The sequence below is a fragment of the Phacochoerus africanus genome, chromosome 9, assembly GCF_016906955.1.
Source record: "Phacochoerus africanus isolate WHEZ1 chromosome 9, ROS_Pafr_v1, whole genome shotgun sequence".
NCBI classification, from domain to species: Eukaryota; Metazoa; Chordata; class Mammalia; order Artiodactyla; family Suidae; genus Phacochoerus; species Phacochoerus africanus.
The window spans coordinates 20,679,143-20,704,005 of record NC_062552.1 but is presented as its reverse complement, the minus strand read 5'-3'; the positions used below and the strand labels follow the sequence as shown (position 1 = coordinate 20,704,005).

Genomic DNA, 24,863 nt, shown 5'->3' with positions numbered 1-24,863 from the left:
CCTGAGCAACCGAATCTCGGGTTAAGAATCACAGATGAGGAGAGCTATGGAAACTGAGGAGGTAAGTGAGGGGAAGGGAAGTAGGGAGATAAAGTAGTACTTTAAATTGTGTTCAAATGCTGTGACTTGGAACTTTTCTTTCAAAAATCAGCTCTAAGGAAAACAGGAGAAGTGAAAACCTAGTTATATACAATGATGTTCATTTAACCGCTATTATCGCAAGAAACCACTTGAATGCATGTGTGATTATGAAATTGCTGCAGTCATTTAAAAAACCACAAATTAACATTTTTTAGTGCCGTGGAGGAAAGCTCACATAGGAAGAAAAAAAAGCGAGGTCAAATATATATATGAGGAAAGTGATCTACCACCACTGTAGGAGTGTTCATTCCTTAGAACTGGGAGTATTTCATAGTATTCCACAATAAATGTGAATTTTAAAAATTTCATTATTATTATTTTGGCCTGCACTCTCAGCTTATGGAAGTTCCTGGGCCAGGGACTGAACCCGCGCCTCAGCAGCAACCTGAACCACTGTGGAGACAGTGCCACAGTGGGAACTCTGCAAATATCTGTTAACTGAAGCAGTAGATATCTATAGCTATTTCCATATTTATATACAGGAAGCCGGGGAGAGGCAGAGGTAGCAGTGAATGCTGTCTGAGAAGTTGAGCTCAGACCTGGATGTGGTAAAGTTGGTAACTAGGACGTGACCCCAGAATATGGGGTTCTGGAACAGAAAGACTATGAAAAAGGTATGAAAGACTATGAAAAAGACTATGGAAAAGGTAATGACAGGTGCATTCCTGACCTGGTTCCCAGTGAGCACATGCTGCCATTTTGACGCATATCCTCTGAGGCACTGTGTAGACGGGGTCTCAGAATTATTCCCATGAAATTCATTTGATCCATCCACGCCATCCCTCTTTGGTTGAAGTTCCCCTCCTGGGATGTTAATTCCCCCCACACTTCCTGTCTGCCCAGCTGGTGATCAGAAAGAATGAGCTCACCTAGCTTCAAAAAAAAGCAGATAAGCAAAAGACTACCCTGAAGCTAGAGTAGAACACATTATAGTCAAAGGCTTTGGGGCCAAAATGACCTTGGCATTGTCTAGAGCCAAAGAGAAGGCAAAGTATCTGGAAGTGAAAAGTACGAAGAACAGATTATTAATCCAGAAAGGCAAAGTCTGGGGCCCAGTTTGTCTTCTAGGCCATGGTGAGACGTTTGGACTTGACCTAAGAGCAGACTCTTTCTGTGTGGGTTGGTCTGTATTCCTCTGCCTCCCTCAAGTGCTATCCTATCTGTCCCTCCTGCTGTGGCCTAACTGTGTCTCTGGTTCTCTGCCACAGCATCACATATACTCCACTATACCTAATCCTTCATGTAGTTACCAGGGGAGGAGGTGTCAAAAAAGTATGAGGAAGGGGCATCTATATATAAATATATAAATACATAAATATATATATTGGCTTCTGCCCTTGGTTCCTAGCACAGAGCTTCTAAATCCCTTGGAACTTCCTTGATTATAGGAATGTCTCTTGTTCTGATGAGACACCTCTTGGTGGGCTCCTGGATTCAGGATGGGGGCTGATCACCAGAAGGACCAAGTCATGGTTAGTAGCTTGGAGCTTTCAGTCTCACTTCCCATCCTTCGGGAGTGAAAGTGGGGCTGGAGGTTAAATTAAGGTTAATTATGCCCAGGGGATGAAAGCTGTTATAAAAATCCTCAAAGTACAGGCTTTGAAGAATTTTAGAGCTGGTGAACACCTCCATGTACTGGCAGGGTGGTGTACCCCAGCTCCATGGGGACAGAAGCTCCTGTGCTAGGGACCTTTCTGAACCTTATTCTATCTTTTCATGTGTTATTTGTATCCTTTATTGTATCTTTTATAACATAATGGACCAGTAAACAAAGTGTTTCTCAGAGTTCTGTGAGCTATTCTAACAAATAATCAAACCCAAAGAGGAATCATAGAAACCTCCACTTTATAGCCAGTCAGTCAGGAGCGTAGGTGACAGCTTGGACTTGCAACTGGCTTCTGAATGGGGTGAGGGGGCATGGAGACAGTCTTGTGGGGCTCAGTCCTTAACCAATAGGTCTGCTCTAACTCCAGTTAACGTCAGAATTGAATTGAATTGTGCGACACCCAGCTTGGTGTGGGGAAAAAAAAAACATATCTGTTGTCAGACGTAAAGTGAAATATTGTGAGTATGGGAATCGTGGGAGAGTAAAGGAGAAGCAGGAGGTTTTTCCTAGACACATGTATACTCGGATGAATAACCCAAAGATGTAGTTAGAAGCTGGTATGATATTGCTTCTTAACAAAAGAGCAGTAGATTTTTAGACAAGTGACAAAACAAAGGAAAATAACTTTCTAGGTGGCACATTGAGAGGAGACAAATACATGGGAGAAAGTAACCCTAAAAAAGGACTAATTTTAGAAAGATTTGTTTTGTAGCTGCTTCTAGTACCTCTCTGGGTTGATAAGGATCTGAGTTGTGCCCACAATTAACTTCTGTCTTTCCTGGCAGAAAGGGGGTGGGGGACACTTTTACAAGTCTCTGTCCTGCTTTTAGGCCAATAGGAGGACAGAGAACTTTTCTTAGATCTGTTTTGTTTTGTTTTGTTTTTGTTTTTCTCAATTGCTTTCAGCTCAAAATAATTCTTATGCTGAAGTGATATATTTTGAGGGTGGTACATTCTGCTACCCTTCACTTTTTAGTTACAAACCAGCCTCTGTCAGGAGCATGACTAGGAGAATGCTGACAGGGAGTGTGGGTGATGGTCTGACTTTTTCTGTCTTCCTCATGATGGAGGCCTAACCATGCCTCTGACACCCCAAAACACCTCTTTTGCTTCATTCCCCCTACTCCTAGAGAATCGGTGTCACAGGACCTCAATATCAAAAAACATCATTTCTTGTATCAACTATTAATCATTATAGCATTTCGCAGTTGTGTGACATTTTTTGGTCATCCTTAATGTTTGTGTTTTGGCCAACTTCACCATGGTCCTGTCATTAGTCACCTCAGGTTTGATAAATTAGGTTTGATATATATATATATATATATATATATATATATATATATATTTTTTTTTTAGGGCTGCACCCATGGTATATGGAGGTTCCCAGGCTATGGGTCTAATCGGAGCTGTAGCTGCTGGCCTACGCCACAACCATAGCAACGTGGAATCCGAGCCTGTGACCTACACCACAGCTCACAGCAATGCTGGATCCTTAACCCACTGAGTGAGGCCAAGGATTGAACCTGCTTCCTCATGGATGCTAGTCAGATTCATTTTCGCTGAGCCATGACGGGAACTCTGGAATATATTTTTCTAAGTAAACCTGGGTGTAGTTAAGGTTCACTTGGTCATATGTGCAATACAATAAAGACTGCCAACAATCATGCCAGCCATAACTATTGACTGAGATTTTAAAATATTTCAAGAGAGCTGGATCTAGCACAGTCTGGAAAATATCACCTTCTTTTCCAGAACTGAATCCCCCATGAAAATTCATTTTTACTCTTAATCTCCTTCCCATTTGAAACATCTTGTTGTAAGCCAGGTTTAACTCTTCTCTTATGCTTTACTTGGTTACTGCTCAGGCAGAATTCACGCTGAGCCATCTAGACTTACCAGCCTATGTTCAAACCCAAGCATTGTTTCTTGCTAGCTGTTGTGAGTTTAGAGCATAATCCAAGGCTACGGCTCAGATTTTTATTCTAGATGTCAGTGGCTAGAAGAGTCCCTGTCATCTTGATTTTCCTCTTCTTTTCTACAGTTGACAGGGACAGTTACAGCTTCCCCCGGTCCCCCATCCATGGGTGGAAATGGCATCAAACAAACTGGGAGATATCACCATCCTGGTCACCCAAAGACTCTTGGAAATCAAAGATCTGAGCCCACTGGAGAGGGAAGGAGAGGACCAAGCATGGCCTTTGCTCTGAGGTTGCTTTCCCCTAGCTCAGGCTGACCATATGTGGTATTTTTACAGTCATTATAGCCATTTATTCAATTCTGATTTATTAAGCATCCACTAAAAGTTCAGCACTCTTATCGGTACAGGGAAATAACAGTGAAGAAAACAGACCAAGTTTCTACCCCCATAGAATTTAGATTATCTTCTCTATCAGTTAAGCCCAAAAGGAGACTTTGCTCCTTTCCTTACTCATCTGGAGGAGGCAGGAACAAAGGAGAATATTGATAGACCCGGAAATAGGGCCGGAGAGTATCTGAGAAGGAGGCCTTCGGGAAGGTGAAGATATGGGAGCCAGTAGTCATGTTGTAAAAGGATACAACTCCAGCCTCACAGTCCAGAAAAATCCCTACGACCAGGGGCTGCTCCCTCAGTTGAAGGGAAGTTAGAGGAGAGGTAAGCGCTACATAGCCTTTCTTTTTGCACAGTCTGATGGCCCAGAATCCAGACTGAGGCGTCTGCACCAGGCTAGTGTCCCTCTGCACATTTTCCATACAGACTCCTAAATCCCACCCAGTTCCCTCTCCCACATCCACTTCAAAGTAATGTTTTCCTGAAGTGAAGCCTTCACAGCCCAGGATACAGGGTAAGGCACTAAATCTCCTAGAAGAACTATCAAGATTCTCCTGGGGGGATCCTCGAGTCACTTGTCTCCGATCCTCAGATAGAACTAGTTCATAATGAGCTGTATCTGGATCCAGTGTCACACTGACTGGAAAAAAAAAAAAAAAAAAAAAAGACATGATATTTGTTACTAAGAGTACAATTTATTTGAAATAAAACCAGCCTATGTTCAAACCCAAGCATTATTTCTTGCTAGCTGTTCTGAGCTTGGACAAGTCATTTACTGAGCCTCAGTTTTATTAAATACAAAGTAGAGATCATCGTATCTGTTACCAAGACGGTGGGGAGGATTGAATGAGCTAGTGTATGTTTAGTGTTTGGTAGAATTCCTAGCATATGGTAAGTGCCCAGTGAGTGGAAGTAATAATAATGACATTATTATCATCACCATCGTCTTCAACATCATCACCCAGAGAAGCCAAGTAGCAGAACTAACCAGAGTTAATACGGTTACTCTTTTCTCCATAGCCCTTCCTCTCCCTTGTAGGACTTCTAGGAATCAAGGAATGTTTTTTGTTTTTTGTTTTTTTTTTAAGTGGAACTTTATTTATTTATTTATTTTTTGGTCTTTTTGCTATTTCTTGGGCCGCTCCTGAGGCATATGGAGGTTCCCAGGCTAGGGGTCTAATCGGAGCTGTGGCTGCCAGCCTACGCCAGAGCCACAGCAACGCAGGATCCGAGCCGCGTCTGCAACCTACACCACAGCTCACGGCAACGCCGGATCGTTAACCCACTGAGCAAGGGCAGGGACCGAACCCGCAATCTCATGGTTCCTAGTCGGATTCGTTAACCACTGCGCCACGACGGGAACTCCCAAGGAATGTTGAAATAGAAATGATCCCTTCCCCATCTTGACTTAATAACCTCCAACACTGAATGACACAGCTAATGTCATAGCCTGTTACTAGAAATCCCAGAATTTTACCAAGACCTCAGAAAACACACCTAGTCCCATACTTTTAAATGTAAGCCCTTCTTTCTTGCTTCAGATAATATTCCATAGGGATTAGAATAAGATATTACACTGATGATAAATATATATGAAAAATATCTGACTAGAGTTGAGTAAGACAGGAAAAGAAAATGATGAAGTTTGATATTGGCCAGCAATGCAGTTTTTAAAAATGAAAAGTAGGAGTTCCCATCGTGGCTCAGCGGAAACGAATCTGACTAGCATCCATGAGGACGCAGGTTGGATACCTAGCCTTGCTCAATGGGTTAAGGATCTGGCGTTGCCGTGAGCTGTGGTATAGGTCGCAGACTGGGCTCGGATCCCAAGTTGTTGTGGCTGTGGTGTAGGCCGGCAGCTATAGCTCTCATTCAACCCCTAGCCTGGGAACCTCTGTGTGCAGCCCTAAAAAAAAAAGACAAAAAATAAAATTAAAAAAAAATAGAAATGAAAAGTGGCAATGAGGTGTTCCAAGCGAGAATTAATAAACTATTGGGTTAAACACCAATAAGGTGGACTGTGGAAATAAGGGAAATCAAGTCTTAGGAAACACTTCCTGTGCTAGATGTTCTCCATCCATCCGTCCAAATCACTCCCTGTCTTTCTCCAGCCTGCTCTGTGTCCAGGAAGGCTAATCCCTGTGGACACATCAACCAGGCTCCCTGCCCTCTGCCTGCTATGGGTTAAGCCAGTGGGAAGCACTCGAGGAGACCATAGGTGGGAAACAAAAAAAAAAAAAAAAAAAAATTAGGAGGAGTTCCCATTGTGGTGCATCGGAAACAAATCCGACTAGCAACCATCAGGTTGTGGGTTCCATCTCTGGCCTTGCTTAGTGGGTTAAGGATCTGGCATTGCCATGACCTGCATAGGTTGCAGATGCAGCTCAGATTCCATGTTGCTGTGGCTGTGGCATAGGCTGGCAGCTGTGATTATATGTCATTCAGTAAGCCTCCATCTTCCTGGCAGATTTGTTCTGGGGACTCGCCTGAGCTCACTTTGAAGAAGTAATTGGCCATGTTGGGAGGCCCATGTGTAAGCAGCTAAGGGGTGACTTCTCAGATTTGAAGGCAGACTCCAGCCAACAGCCAGCAAGGAGCCAGGTCCCTAAGTCCCATAATCATAAAGAAATAAATTCACCCGACAACCTGAGTGAGCTTGGAAGAAGATTCATCCCCAGTCTAGCTTCCAGATAACACAGCCAGGCCAACACATTCATTGCACCCTTGTGAGACCCTAAGCAAAGGACCCAACTAAGCAGTGTCCAGATTTCTGACTCACAAAACCTGTGAGATAATATATGTGTGTTGTTCTCAGCTACTAAATGTGTTTGCAGCAATAGATAATACAGACACCAAATAATTTCAGGTCTAGGGCCAATTTTGCAGCCAAAAAAGTTATGAAAAAAACCGAGTTTTCAGAACTCTTTGAATTTTCTAGTTGTGGATAAGAGATTGTAGAAATATAGCAAGCACTGATTAAGAGAATTAAGGGAGCAGGAAGCTCAGGCTTTGGAATTGATAAAACTTGGTTTTCATCATGGTTTTAACATTTACCATCTGTACTATCTGGGTCAAGGCTCTAAAACATGAACCACAGTCCATTATACTCACCTACTTTTCCTGCATTGCTCTGAGAAGTGAACAAAATAGTAACACTATGTAAACACTATGTCCCAGCCTCTGTGCTAAATACTTTACACATATTTTAATTTTCATGATAACCCAATACAGCGAAATATTCTCATTTTCCAGCCAGGGAAACTGAGGTGGGTATTTGCGTGGAGTGACACAGCTGATAAATGAAAGAGCAGGAATTTGGCAGATCTGCACAGATAACCAGTGTGCTATGTCCCTGTCTATGCACTGAGGCAAACTGACAAGGGAGTGTGACCGCTCCATTGAAAATCCCTGAATGGTTCTCTGGTTGTGGACTTGCCAAGGGACAGGTGGTGAACGTGGTTCCCCTTCTACCCATAGCATTTAGGGCTTCTTCACATACCTTGATGGCTCCTTAGTATCTTCTTCACATCAAAGTAACGCTCAGAAACATTGCACACAGTATGAAGGTCCAAAGAGAGTGGCTCTGGTTTGTCTAACTTCACAGCCCAACTCCTAAGAATAAGCAGAGGCCAAGACTTCTTTAGTGGTAAATCTATTGGGCTCCATATACCCACACCCCTTCCTTCCTGCAATCCATACAGGACTCACCTGCTCAAAGTGTCTTTCACATCCTATGGAGAAACAACGACAAGAGGTAAGTGTGGGGACATTGGTATATCATGGTGCATGGCATGTGGGGCTGTTCTCTATAAACACTCCTTCCAAAGAAGCGAGTGACCCTAGCCTTAGATACTGATGGATACCCAGATAGAATGATCTCCATATGGGCCTCTGGATAGTTAACAGTTTAGGATGTTTATCTGATATCTTCCTTGCAGAGATCTGTCAGGGCTGCAGTGTCTGTAGTCACATGTACCTGTGTGGGCTGCTTAGGGAGGAAGACCAGGGGCTTTGCCTCTGCTCCCTCTAGAAAGACTTGCTTTCAGTGACCTAATTGCATACAGAGTAAACCCATATTAGAGATCACTCATCACAAAGGTCCATAGTGGTGAATCCACAGATAGCCCCTGAGACTGGGCAGCAATGACTCCATGGTGGTAGAGTCACTCTACATCCTTGATCTTACAGTTCTATTAGTGGGAGCTAGAATAAACAGCTCCAGTCAGAGTTTATGTTAATGGGCTGTATCTGTTGTGCAGCTGAAAGAAGGCCCCCGATGAGCTCTGGAGGGCTCTACAAGCAAATCAGGGAGAAGGTTATCCCTCATTGTGGTTCCCTACTTTATCATCCCCTCATGTGGAGGAGTATTTCAGGAGACAGTTTGATGGTCAAGGTTTTGTGAACATGGGACAGATGCAGATGGTAGCAAAAGTGATCCCATGGTTCCATGTGGCCAAGAAACCCACCATATCCATAGTTTTCTGATTCACATTAAGGCACTCTAGACTGTGGAGGCTACCTTGCAAATATTGATGTATATCTAAAAGAAACGTTACTTTAAATTCCCTACACTGGAGTTCCCACTGTGGCACAATGGAATGGGCGGCATCTTGGGAATGCTGGGACCTAGGTTCAGTCCCAGCCCAGCACAGTGGGTTAGGGACCTGGCATTGCCACAGCTGTGGCTTAGGTGGAGACTGTGGCTTGGATCTAATCCCTGGCCTGGGAACTCCATATGCTACAGGGCAGCCAAAAAAAAAAAAAAGTCCCTACACTAATGTGCCCCTTTTGAGTAAAACAAGCAGGACTTGCTAAGCTTCCCATGCTCTCCCACCATCCTCCTAAAAGCTCAGAAGCAGATGCCTTCTGTCCTTTCTTCAAGTGCACGGCCTTACCTGAAGCAGTTTCTGGGCTGAGCCCTGACATTTATTCTCTAGTTCCAGGATGTGGCTCTGGAGTTCATGGCTCTGCTGTTCCAGATGGACCTTATTGTCCCTCAGTCTCCTCAGAGTCTGCTCTTTTTCTTTTTCTAGTTTCCATAGATAACACTTCTCTTCCTCATGGAGGAATCTCTGGAGATTCTTAAAGTCAGACTGGATTTTTTGTTTCTGAATCTCTATCTTCTCCTAGAGTCAAGAAAGTATTCTCAAAAGGGGGAAGCAAACCAAATGTCCATTGCTGGATGAAGTGATAAACAAAATGTGGTATATAGATACAGTGGAATACTATTTGGTCTTAGAAAAGGAATGAAATTCTGATACATGCTACAACAGGGATGAATCTTGACAACTTTATGCTAAGTGAGATAAGTCAGAAAAAATATTTTATAATGATTCCACTTACATGAGGTACCTAGACGAGTCAAATTCATAGAGACAGAAAGTAGAATAGTAGTCACCAGGAATTGGGAGAAGGAAGGAATGGAGAGTTATTGTTCAATGGAGTTTCACTTTGGGGTAAGGAAAAAGTTCTGGAGATGGATAGTGGTTATGGCTGCATAACAATGTGGAAGTACTTAATGCCCTAGACTTTGTTACATGTATCTTAACATACGCATACACAAAACGGCTACCTTAACATTATTTTCCCCTGAGGCATGAATTTCTCCAAATTCCCTGCTGCAGATTCATCCCCAGGAGGCAGGTACTCAGGTGTGGAGGGGATGTCACAATTCTTTATAGTCACCTGATTAATTTCCTTCTTCAGCCAAGATACAAAAGAGAGGGTAACTTATTCATGGAACTAGAGCCAACGTCAAACACTTTGTCAGTTACAAAGATTAAAAATGAGTTTTTATTTGGGATATAAGAAGGTAGCTCTGAGTCTGAGGGAATTTCCTAAAGCAAAAGCTTATAATGAGCATCACTACGGCTGGACTTTAAGGCAACCAGGCAAGTAGGAGAGTCATGATTCTCAGCAGCAGGAGGGCTGAGTAGCAGGCTTTTATCATAGTTAACTGCAAAATATTCATCCCCCAACCCAGGGTCCATTTACTCATCTTTACGTGTAAGACTGATAGAAACCAAATGATATATTTTGTGTGACTCGGCTTTCATTTGGGGAGCTAAGAATTGCAATTTCCGTTACTGCTTTCTTTACTCATGCAGTGTTTCAATGATTGTGATGTTGCAGTAGAAGGGTCATTATCAGGATTTCCGTATATATTACAATATGTATGGATCCTCTCCACTGCCCAAGATCCCAGAAATGAGAGAATTGGAAGTTAGAGTCCTCTGAGAGTTCAAATTTAACAGCCATTTGCAAAGGATTAGGGCAGAGAGGTTGGAAAGTTGGAAGAGACTTCTGAAAGAGGCAAAATGGATCACCAGCCTGTGGGATTTGACTGCAAGCTGATGGATTACGTAAATATTTCCAGAAAGGAATGCTCTCTGATCATGAAGAGGCTGGCCAGCCACAGAAATGGTCTTAGAGACCTAAAGTCTGTAGTGGCAAGTTGTAGGTTCTTGGAGCACTTTGATCCTCCTTATAAATCAAATAGATTTCCTCCATCAGCCTCATAAGTTTGAGTAACAGAAATCTCAACCTGGAGTGATTCTGTTTTCTTAGTGCTCACAAAAGTTGTTTTCTGAACCTGTGGCTGAGAACCATACCCTGTATTGTGGTACATGTGCCAAGACAATAAAGTTAATGAGGTCTTTAAACCAGGAAGGCATTTTGAGATATTTAAAAATTGAAACTTAGTCAAAAATGGCTCTAGGTAAATAGGCATGTCAATTCTGATTCTTTTGACGGAGGTATCAGAATCTTGGCCGTTAATACTGAAAGGCTAAAAGGGTTGGAGATAAATTCTCATCAATATAGACAACAAGCAACATAAAAACAAAAAGTGGCTGCTGCTTTGGGTTTTATCTATTTGGTCTGGTTTAGTGAGAACAAGCCATCACTAGGTTTCATCCGATCATCCCCTATGTCCAAACCCTAGGATGGAAAATTGCTTGAGATCAGTAAACCCAAACTCTTACATTCCATTCAGTTATTTGCTTTGCCGTGAACATCTTCAGCTTCATACATTCCTCTTCCAGTTGCTTCAGTTGTGTCACCGCTTTCTGGAGCTCTTCCTGAAGGAAAATAGTGGGTCAAATAAAGTCTATTCAACTTGACAACTCTTCATTAGGCACCTATGGGACATCCAAGACTATTGGAATAACATTGAATATGGATTGAGTCCTTACACCTTGCTAGGAAGCCTGCTGCAGGCTGTGTTGCAGTAACGTATTGGATCCCCTTGGCAGGTCTGAGCAGTTAGTAGGCTTTTTAACATCATTTCTGTGCAGGAGAACCTGAGGTTTAGGAAGGGGATGAATAACTTGCCCAAGACACTATAACTGGTAGGTGGTTGAGCTGTTATTCCAGCTCTTCTCCTGACCTAGAACCTGAGCTACATCTACCACTAACAGTCTTGCCAGGAAAATGCTGCACATAAAACAAGATAAAAATCACCTAAAAAGATTTTATGAAATAATATGCTGACCCAAACAGAACTGATGTCAGAGTGTTTGGCACACATGGAACTTTGTATGTATTATGGTGAGTCGGGCAGGAAAGACCAGGATGCCAGCTGAAGTTATTAGAAACAGTTAATGGAGGAGGGACTCTCTGGTATCTTTTGAAGAATGATAAATGATTTAGTATCCATATTAAATTTTTAGGTTATTTTTCAAGATAGTTTCTCATGTTTTCATGGGAAGCAAGTTTAAGCTTAACCAAATTGCTAGTTGTGGTCAGTACTCACAGACAATTGTCTCCTGTCCTAAACCCAATAAGCATACTCATTAATTCTCCAGTGTTCTCAAGAAAGGGCTCTGTGGAGCTTGTTAGCAAAAGACTCTATCATCCTTGCTATGTGTGAAGTGCTGTTCTAAGCTTTACATGTATTAATGTCCAGAAAGCTTATAACAGCCTTATATGTATGTATGTTGGGGAGGGAAGGAACTGTTGTTATCTCCATTGACTGTTGGGGAAACTACAACATGGAGACATTGAAAAACTTGCTCAAAGTTACCCATCTAGTAAGCAGTAGAACTGAGATTTCAAACTAGGCAGTCTGACTCCTGAGGCTTAGAATCATCACTCCATGCTTCTCCTTTTCTTTTTACTTGGTGGGGAAATAATTCCAGTGGGAATATCCCCATTACTGAATTAGCTGTTCCATGGAGTTTTAGGAAGAGTTGCCATGTGCTGAGTGGGGTCAGTACTGATGTGCCCTGATGGAGGACCCAGAGCCTAAGTGGAAGATCACCTCCACCTCACAGGGAAGGGAACAAGGAGCTCACACTGGGGTCAGTTTTCTCAAATCTAGGCCAGGCGGAAAAGGAATAAAAGGCAGTAGGGCTATGCCCACTCCTTCATTTCACACTGATAAAGGGGAGCCTTCCTTTGCATGCTTTTGAGTGAGAAACTTAGGAGTTGCCCAAAACCTCTTTCTCAGCTTCATCCTCCATGACCATTTCCAAATCCTCTACTCCCCTTCTTGAGTCTGACCTAAAACTCTTCCCTTCGTCCTTCTTACAGGAATAGTCTAAATTCTGCTCCTCGATATACCTTTCATTTTATCAGCACTTGAATGCTCTTTTTAATGTCAGTCTCATCTTCCACTTTTTTTTTTTTTTTGTCTTTTTGCCATTTCTTGGGCTGTTCCCGCGGCATATGGAGGTTCCCAGGCTAGGGGTCTAATTGGAGCTGTAGCTGCCGGCCTACGCCAGAGCCACAGCAACTCGGGATCTGAGCCTCGTCTGCAACCCACACCACAGCTCATAGCAACGCTGGATCCTTAACCCACTGAGCAGGGCCAGGGATCGAACCCGTAACCTCATGGTTCCTAATCGGATTCGTTAACCACTGAGCCACGACGGGAACTCCTCATCTTTCACTTTGAATGAAAACCCCGCTGTGGTCAGGACTACTCTCGGCTAGGATTTAGACTCTGCCCTGATTCCAAGGTTCTGGGCCCTGATTTCCATTCCCATGAGATCACCTGCCTTTCCTGTACACACCCTCTGGTCTGGTCACAGCAAGTCAGGTAAACTCCCAGGGCTGGGCCTTTGCACATGCGGGCCCCTCTGTCTGGAATCCCCTCTCTCTTCTCCACACTTCTATATGTGGTTAATTTTTATGTGTTCTTCTGGAGTCACTTTTGGGGAAATTGCCCCATTCCAAATCAGCCAAACCAGGGGACTCCAGGCAGCCTTTGTGTTGGTTTGTCTTCCCTACTAAACTATAGGTTACCTCCAAGATGATGTGTCTTTGTCCCCTGTGTTTTCAGACTCTATCCCATGGTCTTGTACATTGTGGTTTCCCAGATTACATACAGAGTGTTAGGCAATAGGACATGCACGTGGGTGTTGGAGCACATGGCATTCGAGGGCAGGGAGAAGTTCATCAAAGTGAGACTGGATAGGGACAAGAGTCTGACCATTCCGGTCAGGATAGACCATTAGGACCAGATTCAGTGAGGACCCCTCATAAGAATGACATGATGAAAACTTAACTCCAGGATCCTGATCTTGGGTTTCAGGCTAAATAATCTCAGGTCTCAGAGTCGGGGTGAGGGGCAACATGAGGCCAGGTACTTGCCAAACCCCTCTGGCCCACCACTTACCTTGTAGCCTTGGCACGCGTCTTCCACCAGAGTTGTGGCGTGCCCTCTATGCTGTGGTCCCCGATCACAGCGCCAGCAGATGAGCTTGCCTTCATTCTCACAGAACAGATGGAGCTTCTCTCCATGTTCCTCACATGACATTTCCTGGTCCATCTCCTTGATGACTTCAATGAGGCCTCCCAGCTGCACGTTGGGTCGGAGACTTGACATTTTAAATGGCACCCGACACTGGGGACAGGAGAATGTCTCCAGCGATGGCTGCATTCGGCAGAGATTCTCAAAGAAGTTCACAATGCACGAGTGGCAGTAGCTGTGTCCACAGCTGATGCTCACCGGCTTAGACATGAGGTGCAGGCAGATGGAGCAAGTGGCTTCCTCCCTCATCTTCCTGGTGGTTGTGGTTGAGGCCATGGCTTTTCCTGAAAAGCTCCAATATTGGATTTAGAGGCAGAGAAGAAGCAGCCAGAATTTTCCCACCATGTTCAGAAATTACCTCACCTGAGCCTCTGTGATGCACTGGCTACCACTGGCCTCCACAGGTCATGAGGTCTAGAGAAAAGGAATAGATTGGAATTTAGAAAATGTGTACAATGTAGCTTTGTTGTAGAGTATGGTAGCCATTATTACCTGTGGCTATTTAAATTAATTACAATTAAATAGAATTAAAAATTCCTTTCTCACACCCACTAGCCACATTTCAGTTGTTTAATAGCTGCAGGTGATGGATAGCTAAGATAGCCCAGATATGGAACACTCCATCATTGTGAAAAGTTTTCTTGGACTAAGTGCTAAGAGAGAGAAACCAGGTAGGCCTCCTCAGCAAAGTTGCAGCAAGAGAGAGAACTCAGTGAGGGACTGTCAGACTCTTTCCCACTCTAATAAAGGTTGAGAATAACTAGTACCAGAATTATTTCCTTGTAACTGGTAATGACACTTAGGTAACTGGGTGGTCTATGAAGGATTCCATTGAAACAATCCAGTTTGACTCTAATTAAACTCCCACTCTTACCCCACAAAGAACCATAGACACCAGCTTAATAAAATCCCCAGTGGAGACACAATCAGGGTGATAGTGAAAGTAAAAAAGACATCCAGAAGAACCAGGGAACTCTATTAGCCCTCCCTGACCTGACAGAAAGAGAATTAGAAAAAGCTGGGGGAGTTCCGTTTATGTCTCAGCAGGTTAAGAACCCAACTAGTATCCATGAGGGTGTGGGTCCGATCCGAACTCAGTGGGTTAAGGATTTGGCGTTGCCACGAGCTGTGGTATAGTTTGCAGATGCAGCTCAGATTCTGCATTGCTGTGGCTGTGGCCTAGGCAGGCAGCTGCAGCTCCAATTCAACCCCTAGCCTGGGAACTTCCATATGCCGGGGGTGCGGCCCTAAAAAGAAAAAAAAGGGGAAGAGAAGGGGTTGGTTATGGGTAGCAGAGTTCCTGGAGAGCTAGGGAGGTTAACTGTTGCTTCTCCAGAGCAGGACCTGACTCTCAGGAGAACTGCAGGGTGACTGGAGCACAGGGAGTTTGCAGAAGCCAGGATGTGGGGACATAGGAAGCAGATGGGGAAGGTAGGGCTTCTGTGGGACCCTGGGTGCTGGACCCCTGGTGTCCTTCAGTGAGGACCCGACAACCCAGAGACTTTGAAGGAGGGACCAGGAGTGAAGAAGTCAGCCCTTTACCCACTGCTGCAGCTGCTTCGGAACCCCAGCCCTGCTCCCTGCTTGCCTACTCCTGGCAGTTGGTCAGGGAGGGCAGTGGAGGCTGGAGGAAGTTTAGACAGTGACCTTTCTTTTGAAGTGACAGTATCAGAATTAAGAGCAGGTATTCAGCCAAAGTTACTGGAGAGGCCATTTCCCTCTAATAAGTAGAACTGGGCTCATGGAGCCACAGAGAATTTCTTCCAGAGACATCTGTTCTTTGGCAGGTTATCTTGCCCAGAAGGTCCACTAGGCTCCTCTCTGCCAGGGATACTGTGCTCCTGGGGAGAAGGACCTACCTCCCCTCCTCTGAGGCCCGAGGGTGCCTGTCCTGGGCCTTCACTCACCTCACACCCTGGATCTTCTGAGAGTGGATGTGGAGGGTGGGAAAGGAGAAAGCGGACAGGGTGTGAGAGCTCTGAAGCCAAGGCCTGGCCATTTTCAGAGTTCCAGCAGGCTCTGTTCTCAGAAAACAACCCCTACCCGCCCCACGGCCGCCCACCACCACACACTCACATGCACATGTCTCCTAGCCCTCCGCCAAGAAAACCTGGGCCTGGACCTTTTCCACTCCCGTCACCACAGATAGTCACACACTCTCTGCTAGATCCCTCCGTAGCAGCCAGGAAGTTCATGCAGGCTACAGAAACTCAGAAGTGAAACTACTGTGGGAGGCGGAGCTCTGCCCAGCTAAGGAGGAAACCAGTGAAAATGCCTATCTCTTTTGCACTCTGCTTATGCTGAAAGGGAGGGGAGATGCTAAAGAAAATATTCTTTTTTTTTTTTTTTTTTTTTTACAGCAGTAAAAGGGATGGATTGGTAATTCAGGAAGTTCTTTTGTGACTCTAGCACAGAGGATCTAAACCCAGGAAGTCTGCAGAGTTCACAGACTCTGACTTGAGATCTTTCTGCTTTTGCCACCAAACCCCTTGGGATTCATAACCTCCCTGGCTGATGTTACGTTTTGCTATTTTTAGGCTGCTTGTTGTTTTATAACTGCTCTGAAGGATGTGGTGAAAAAAAAGGGGTGGTACCATAATGGGGCTCATTGATGGCAGAAAATTTCTCCAGGCAGTCTCCCATTCTTTGCCCTGATGTCCTGTCTCATCTGCCTCCTCAGTGTCCCTGTGAAAGATTCTCATCCTTATCAACAGTCAGAGTTGGGCACCAAGGACAGCAAACGGAGCCACTAATGGCCCAGCAGTGAGTGGCCTCAGCTGAGAGCCATGTGAGCTGGGAGCATTGCTCAGTGCTCTCTGGGGGTCTAGGGTTGAGTACTTAGTGCCTCAGCTCCAGCCTCTCCAGTTCAAAATAGAAGCAAAAATACTGGGCCCACCCAATTTAGAGTTATTATTTAATGTGAAAAAACTAGCTCAAAATAAGACCTTGCCACATACATAACCTTAGGTGTAAGAGGTATTTGTGATAAGTGCACAGTAAGTGTTTGCTTAGGAAATAAATACATGCAGTGGCCCAGGGGAGCCAGTAAGGACGGCTAAGGACACAGGCAGGAGAAGTTAAGTTTGGATTCTGAGAGCTGCCTGGGATAAACTCTGGGCTCCTGGGCCCCTGGCTGGGTGGGTCAGTTGCTGACCCTGGAAGTTCATGGTCTGTGCTCAGGGCATTGGACCTGCAGCTGGAGACTGGGGGGAACTTGATGCAGCCACAGTCCTGCTGGTTCAGCAGCTCAGGCTGGAGGCAAAATTGTGAAACAGCTTCCTCTCTTCCCACCCAAACAGGAGTCTCTCTTCAGCACTGCATCCTCCTGGCTGTTCACAGAGCCTTTGGCCGTTTTGCCACCAGATGACTCACAGTGCCCTGGCATGTCCTGTGGTAGCTGGCCCCACACATGGTACAGGACACATCTACTCCCAAGGCAGCCCGCATGCAGACGGAAGAGAAAGAATGAGACCCCGCATCCCTGACCCGATGCAGACTCTGTGCAGATTCCCACGACTTTCATTGTTGTGGATGCGACTCTGGACCCAGCTCATCCCAAATGTGTCCTGTCAAAGGATTAAGAAAAGGAAGCTAGTGAATGCCACCAAGTAAACAAACTACTGCTACCAACAGGCAACAACAACAAGACCAAAGCATCAACCTCATGCCAGCATCTGTCCTGTGACAAGCTGCCCCATCTTGCACCCGTTTCCGTTGCATGAAGGAGGGACTGGTTCACACAGAGAGCTGTGGGTCTTGAAGGCGAGAAGGATGTAGGTGAGCCTTTGTGCAGAGACTTGTTCCTCAAAGCTGGGCCCAGACAGACACTAATTGGAGCTGCTCCCCCTGGGGAGACATCACCTCCAGTAAGTGAGGCTGGGCTTGACCCTGTGAGTCTGGGCTGTAGGAAGCTAAAGCCCCAGAATGGGGAGTGGGTCACTGGGGTCTCCTTAAAAAGGCCTGGGCTCTGGGTGTTCCTTCTGGGTGTCCCTAAGGTGCCTTCCTGCAACTCCTTCTGGTGTCTTCTCAGCCAGGCTTACTCTGACCACCTAGTTGCACCCCTCACCCACTCCCATGCCTTCTATGGTTCCCATGGCACTTATTACTGAATATTTTATTTAAGTCCATCTTGCTTTTTTTTTTTTTTTTGGCCACACTCGCAGAATACAGAAGTTCTGGGATCGATCCCATGCCATATCAGTGACAGTGTTGGGTCCTTGACCAGCTGCGCCACTGGGGAACTCTGCTGTTTATTGCTTATTGTCTGCCTTCTATATAAGAATGCAGATTCCATTAGGGTAGAGAGTTTTGTCAATTCTTTTCATTGATGAATCTCAAGTATCTAGAATAGTTCCAGATATAGTGGTATATGTTAAACAAGAGAGGCTTTCTAAGCTGCACTAAAGCACATCATAGAAGGTACGCACATGTGTGTGTAATGTACGTAGTGTGGTGTGGGTGATATGTGAGGTGTGTGATGGTGTATGGTATGTGTAGTGTGTAATGTATGTGTGTGTGAGTGATATTATGATGTAGCATCTGGTAGCATGTATATGTATGTGTGTGTGGTGTGTTGTGGGATGTACAGTGGTGTGTGCCAGGTGTGGAGTGTGGTACAAGGTTTGTATTTGTGTGATATGTGTGATGGAGTATGGTGTGTGAGCAGTGCATGTATGTCTGTGTCTGTATATGTTGCAGGTGGTAGGCAAGTTAACAGGGCAAATAGTACCAGAAAGTACCAGAATCCATGATGGCTACTGGTTTCCCAGAGAACTGTCTCTCTCCCTCCTGTAGAATATATTAATGATTGGGACTGGGCGAGAATGAAAATGAAAGAGAAGAGCTAGGCCTCTGGGAAAGAGAGCGTAGCAGAGATTTGATAACAGCACACTGCAAAAGTGATCTTGAGGACAAATTTTCCAGTTGAGCAAAGGGGAGAGAGGAAGCAACACCCAGAGGTAGGAAGAGGGGACAAAGGATTATAGGTTAAAGCAAATAAAATTTTAAAAGCCTGGAAGGAGACTTCTCTGAGCTATTCAGAGTGATAAGCATAACAAAGGACTTCTCCAGAGAAGTTTTAGCATCCTTCATGAATAGTTTGTACCTAGAGCTCTCATGACACAGATGACAGTTTCACTGACACCTGATTCGAGGTGAGCTGGAACTTAAAGAGGACCGTTTTCCTTGATTGGCCCAAGGAACAGCTGGTAATTACACACCTAACAAGAAAAGGATGTGTGCTCTTACCATTTCTATTCAACGTTGTGCTGAAGGCTCTAGCTGGGGAAAATAGGAGAAAAAAAGAGAAAATGAAAGGTATTCATATTTGAAAGAAAGAAGAAAAATACTGTCTTTGCCAATAACAATTTTGTATCTAAAAATTTTTAAGGAATCCATATTCAAAAAATATAGATCTAATAAATGAGTTCAGCAAGGTTGCAGGATATAAGATCAATATATGAAATTTCATTGTTTATATATTAGCAATGAACAATCTGGCAATAAAATTAAGGAAACATTTATAGTAGCATCAAAAATAACAAAATGCTTAGGAATAAAGTTGACAAAAGCAAAACAAAATTATATGCTGAAATTTGTAGAACATCATTGAAATATTGTAATTTTTTTTCTTTATATGGCCCAAAGCAATTAAACACCTAATCAGCAGATTAGAACTATGAGAAATATTAAAGGAAGTTCTATAGACAGAATGATACCAAATGGAAATACCAATCTAGACGAAGGAATAAAGAGCCCCAGAAATTATGACTTCATGGAAAAATAGGTAACATTTTTAAAAATGTTATTTAAATCTCTGCAAAAGGTGGTTGGCTGTTTTAGCAAAAATAGTAGCAATGTAATTTGGGATTTATAACATGTAAAAGTAAAATTCAAGGTAACAGCACAAAAGTGAGTAAGAAGTGGAAGTATATTGCTTTAAGATGGATTGTGATAAATTAATGGTATTCACTATAAACTCTAAGCAAAGAATTATAGCTAATAAGCCACAAAAATAAATAAAACAGAATCATGAAAAAATTCAAGCTGTTCAATAGAAGGGAATAAAGAGGGAAAAGGGAACAAAGAGTAGACAGAACACATAAAAAAGTAATAATAAGATGATAGGATTAAATCTATACGTAACAATAATCACATTTAATGTAAATGGTCTAAATACCCCAGGTCAAAGACAGGGGTTGTCACGTTGAATACACACATGCACATGCACACCCACATGCGCACACACACATCAAGCCCCCTCTATATGTTGTCTACAATAAGCTCACTTTAAATAGACGCAAATTGTGCACCATCACTTTTCACAAGTTTATTGAAACCTCCTAACTAGTCGCCCTTCATCTATTCTTTTTTTTTTTTTTTGGTCTTTTGTCTTTTGTCTTTTTAGGGCTGCACCCACAGCACAAGGAGGTTCCCAGGCTAGGGGTCGAATTGGAGCTTTAGCTGCCAGCCTGCGCCTGCCCCCCAACCACAGCAATGTGGAATCATCTGCAGCCTACACCGCAGCTCATGGCAGCACCAGATCCTTAACTCACTGAGCAGGGCCAGGAATCAAGAATCGAACCTGCATCCTCATGGATACTAGTTGGGTTCATTAACCACTGAGCCATGACGGGAACTCCAGCCTTCATCTATTCTTGCTTCTTGCCCTCCAATCCATTCTGTGTGTTTCAGTGTTTGTTATTTTTTTCTTCATTGTTCTGGTAAGATGATCTGTGGTTTGAAGGACTGGGATGAAAGTGCTTTCCTCCAGAGGTGATTTGTGTTTGCTTTTGCCTGACGGCTGTAAACTCAATTCATGGCTGGAGGGTTTGGTTTTGTTTTTTGCTTTTTTTTTTTTGATAGCCCAAGTGAGGTGAAATTTTATCCCAACTATGTAATAAAATTGGCTTATGGTTATAATTTATCTATTTCTTTCTCTCTTTTTCTTTTCTTTGTGCCCCATTCTCCTTAGCACCAGTGTTCTCAGACTTGCAGTTACCAGGAAATGAGATGGGTTAACTTCTAGTCCACTTTCCTTTGGGATCTCATTTTTATTGGTAGTAGTGGGGTGGGGGTGTCTTCTTTCGCATATACCACCTTTGTAGGACTGGGGCTTTGATTTTGGACTGTCTTTGTTTTCTAATGTAAACACTTTAAGCTATAAATTTCCCTCTAGGCACTGTTTTAATTGCCTCTCACTAAGTTTGCTATGCCTTATTTTCATTATTCTATAGTTCAAAATATTTTGTATTTTTTATGATTTTAAAGGTGATAGATTATTTAGAAGTATGTTTTTTAATTTCTAAATATTGGGGGTTTTCTCCTAGATATCTTACTTTCTTTGATTTCTAACTTATCTCTCCTGAGATCAGAAAACATCATCTATATGATTTAAATCCCTCTAAATTTGACTTGTATAGTGGCCCAGAATATGGTCTATCATCATGAATATAACTACTTATACTTGAAAAGAATATGGGTGCAGACATTCAGTGTAATGTTCTATAAATATCAATTTGTACAAGGTGATGAATAGGCTTTTTCAGATCTTCTGTGACTTTTCAGATATTGTATCTCATTATTCTATCATCACCAAAAGAAAGGTACTAAAATATCCAACCAGGATTGTAGAATTGTTTTTCCTTTAATTCTTTAAATTTTTATATCATGTATTTTGAAGCTTTGTTGTTAAGCTTATATGTACTTATGACTGTTTTTCTGATGAACTGACTCTTTCATCAATACGAAATGTCACTATCTAGAAATGCTGTCTTAAACTCTAGTCTGTTATTAATGGACACTTCAGTCTTTTTATGCTTATTGTTTGCATGGTACAAGTTTTCCTAAACATTTATTTATTTATTTTATTACTCAATGAATTTATTACATTTATAGTTGTACAATGATCATCACAATCCAGTTTTATAGGGTTTCCATCCCACAACTCCAGCACATCCCCCCACCCCCCAAACTGTCTCTTTTGGAAACCATAAGTTTTTCAAAGTCTGTGAGTCAGTATCTGTTCTGCAAAGAAGTTCATTGTGTCCTTTTTTCAGATTCCACATGTCAGTGAAAGCATTTGATGTTGGTGTCTCATTGTTTGACTGACTTCACTCAGCATGATAATTTCTAGGTCCATCCATGTTGCTAAAAATGCTGGTATTTCTTTCCTTTTAATGTCTGAGTAATATTCCATTGTGCATATGTACCACATCTTCTTGATCCACTCCTCTGAAGATGGGCATTTAGGTTGTTTCCATGTCTTGGCTATTGCAAATAGTGCTGCAATGAACATTGGAGTACATGTGTCTTTTCCAGTCATGGTTTTCTCTGGATAGATGCCCAAGAGTGGGATTGCTGGATCAAATGGTAGTTCTATTTTGAATTTTCTGAGGACTCTCCATACTGTTTTCCACAGTGGTTGCACCAATTTACAATCCCACCAACAGTGTACTAGGTTTCCTTTTTCTCCACACCCTCTCCAGCACTTATTGTTTGTAGACTTTTTGATGATGGCCATTCTGCTGGTGTGAGGTGGTACCTCAGAGTGGTTTTGATTTGCATTTCTCTAATAATGGGTGATGTTAAACATCTTTTAAAATGTGTTTTTTGGCCATCCATATGTCTTCTTTGGAGAATTGTCTGTTTAGATCTTCTGCCCATTTTTTGGTGGGGTTGTTTGGTTTTTTTTTGGTATTGAGCGGTAGGAGTTGTTTATAAATTTTGGAGATGAATCCCTTGTCAGTCGATTCATTTGCAAAGATTTTCTCCCATTCTGTGGGTTTTCTTTTGGCATTTTTTTTTTAGGGCCACACCCATGGCACATGGAGGTTCCCAGGCTATGGGTCCAATCGGAGCTGTTGCTGCCGGCCTACGCCAGAGCCACAGCCACGCCAGATCCCAGCCGAGTCTGCAACCTACACCATAGCTCACAGCAATCCCAGATCTTTAACCCACTGAGCAAAGCCAGGGATCGAACCCATAACCTCTTGGTTCCCAGTCAGATTCGTTTTCAATGCACCACGTCAGGAACTCCCATTCTGTGGGTTGTCTTTTTGTTTAGGGTTTCCTTTGCTGTGAAGAAACTTTTAAGTTTAATTAAGTCTCATTTGCCTAAACATTTATTTTAAATTCATCTGTGTTTTTATATTTCAGGGGTTTTTCTTCTAGCTAAAATATGTTCAGTTCTTGCATTTTTATCCATCCTAATAATCTGTGCCTTTTAATTGGAGTACTTATAAAATTAACATTTAACATTAACCTTTATTTTTCTTCCCATAAAACATTGAAATATAAATTGAAATAGCTGGCATCCTAATTCTATTCCTAATCTAAGGGGGAAGGACAAAGTTGGAAAAATTTCAATAATTTATCATTTTGTGTAATGTTTCGTATTATACTGTTTTCTTTTGTATATAAAAATATCATTACATTTTGCATGAATTACTAGGACAAAATATTTTCCAGGAAGATATCACATATCTGTCAATTTTGCTTCCATCTTTCTTTCATACAAGCTACATAAGGGACACATTATTTAAAGTAAACATATTTTACCTGACTTCTTAGTGCTTTATCTGTTTATATGTTTACCAATAGATGGCACTCTTGCATTTTTGGTGGCTTATGTCCCTATAGCTTTACCTTTATGAAAGCATAACTACTTCTTTGACCGATATTAAAGAAATATAATTTAACCTGGCTCTTATGAATGATTTTAAATGGTTCATACCAACAATGGAAATTAAGTCCAAACATTTAGTCATTTTAAAATGTATTCATGTATTCACACAATGAGCATTTATTGAACAGCTTTTTTATTGTAGACACTAGGCTGGACCCTAGGGATAAATCAACTAAAAAAAATAATTTATTTCCTTTAAAAGTTTCCATAAATTTAAAATATTTTAAAAAAGTTAATTATATTTCTAAATGTTACAGCAAGGTAAGAAAAAGTATCGAGGCTGAGAAACAAAGAAGCTCCTGGAAGAACCTGGACACTTCTGCAACAGTGATAACCTCTGAGCCATGTTCTAAAGAAGAAGTAAAAGTTCATCAGGAGAAGAAGGGAGTCCAGGAATTATAGAAAGACTCTTGTGGAAAGGTCAAGTGTCATTAAAAAAAATTCCTTATTATGTAAATACAGTGAAGTTCCAGGACTGAGAGCATGGACTACATGAGGAGGATTGGTTTTAAATAAATATGGAAATGAAGATAGTAAGGCATCCAGCAGAACTCACTTATCCCTCCTCCCCTCTCTTTTGTGTGTTCTTTTTAAGGAGGGATTACATGGCTGGGGAAATTCATAAACACCGCTGAGCCAGAATGCTGAGGGAAGGTGGAGAATGAACCTGTTTGTTTGCTCATTCCAAGCTAAGCTCTTCCTCCTTCTCACCCAATCCTCTCACCTTTGAAGGGGCCCATACGGCCTAAGTCCAGACCCCAAGGACCCCTTACCCTCGGACAGAACCAGATTCCAACCAGAGATGAACTAAAAGTCTTCCCTGACTCTTAGCTACAGCCAAACTCACTCTCAGCCTCTCTTCCCAGAAGTCTCCCACCCTTTGGAAGACTCCCCAACATTCTAACGCCCTTGGGGGCCATGAAGGTGCTGCTGACAAGTCCCTAGATCTACACCTGATAAAGTAGTGCTGGGATGATAAGGTCTTCAGCCTTTGCATCAGACCCTTTTCTGTGGCTTTTTATGTATCTTCCACCTGTTTCAAACTCTGTTGCCAAGACAACTTTGGTCTTCAATGGTACTTTTGTTGTGAGTTTAAAAAAAAATCTATCTATAAAATGCCTAGCTTGTACCCTTTAAAAACTCATTATCATGAAACTGCGTTATCATGAAAGATAATGCAACAGAGGAGAGATCTTCCAGACCAGGCTTTTGACCGTAATAGTTACAATGGCTCTATTCAGAGAGAGGCCTGGGTCAACCCAGGGTCAGGGACCTGGGGATCATTAAGTGGAGAGCCTTTATCCAGTTCAAAATAATGCATTCTCTCCAAGATATAATTTGTAGTAAAAACAATACTTAAATACAAAAT

The 24,863-nt window shown here is 42.7% G+C and overlaps 1 protein-coding gene and 1 long non-coding RNA gene across 3 annotated transcripts; one reads left to right on the top strand and one right to left on the bottom strand.

Moving 5' to 3' along the window:
* LOC125135519 (uncharacterized) lies at positions 1–24,023 on the top strand. The gene is made up of 3 exons (XR_007136988.1): positions 1–61; positions 17,109–17,675; positions 23,752–24,023. It is a non-coding gene; the product is annotated as an uncharacterized LOC125135519 (long non-coding RNA).
* On the bottom strand, positions 4,010–16,040 carry TRIM38 (tripartite motif containing 38). Of its 2 annotated transcripts, XM_047795746.1 has the most exons (8): positions 15,886–16,040; positions 14,173–14,223; positions 13,675–14,093; positions 11,039–11,134; positions 8,951–9,181; positions 7,764–7,786; positions 7,555–7,667; positions 4,010–4,695 (listed from the first exon to the last, which is right to left on the bottom strand). In XM_047795746.1, exons 3-8 carry the CDS (start codon positions 14,083–14,085, stop codon positions 4,172–4,174), a joined length of 1,398 nt encoding a protein of 465 aa, XP_047651702.1. In that variant the 5' UTR covers positions 14,086–14,093; positions 14,173–14,223; positions 15,886–16,040; the 3' UTR covers positions 4,010–4,171. The 2 variants fall into 2 exon arrangements, with proteins under 2 accessions (XP_047651702.1, XP_047651700.1); XM_047795744.1 differs by having other exon boundaries at positions 13,675–14,223.
* Positions 24,024–24,863: the final 840 nt, after the last annotated feature.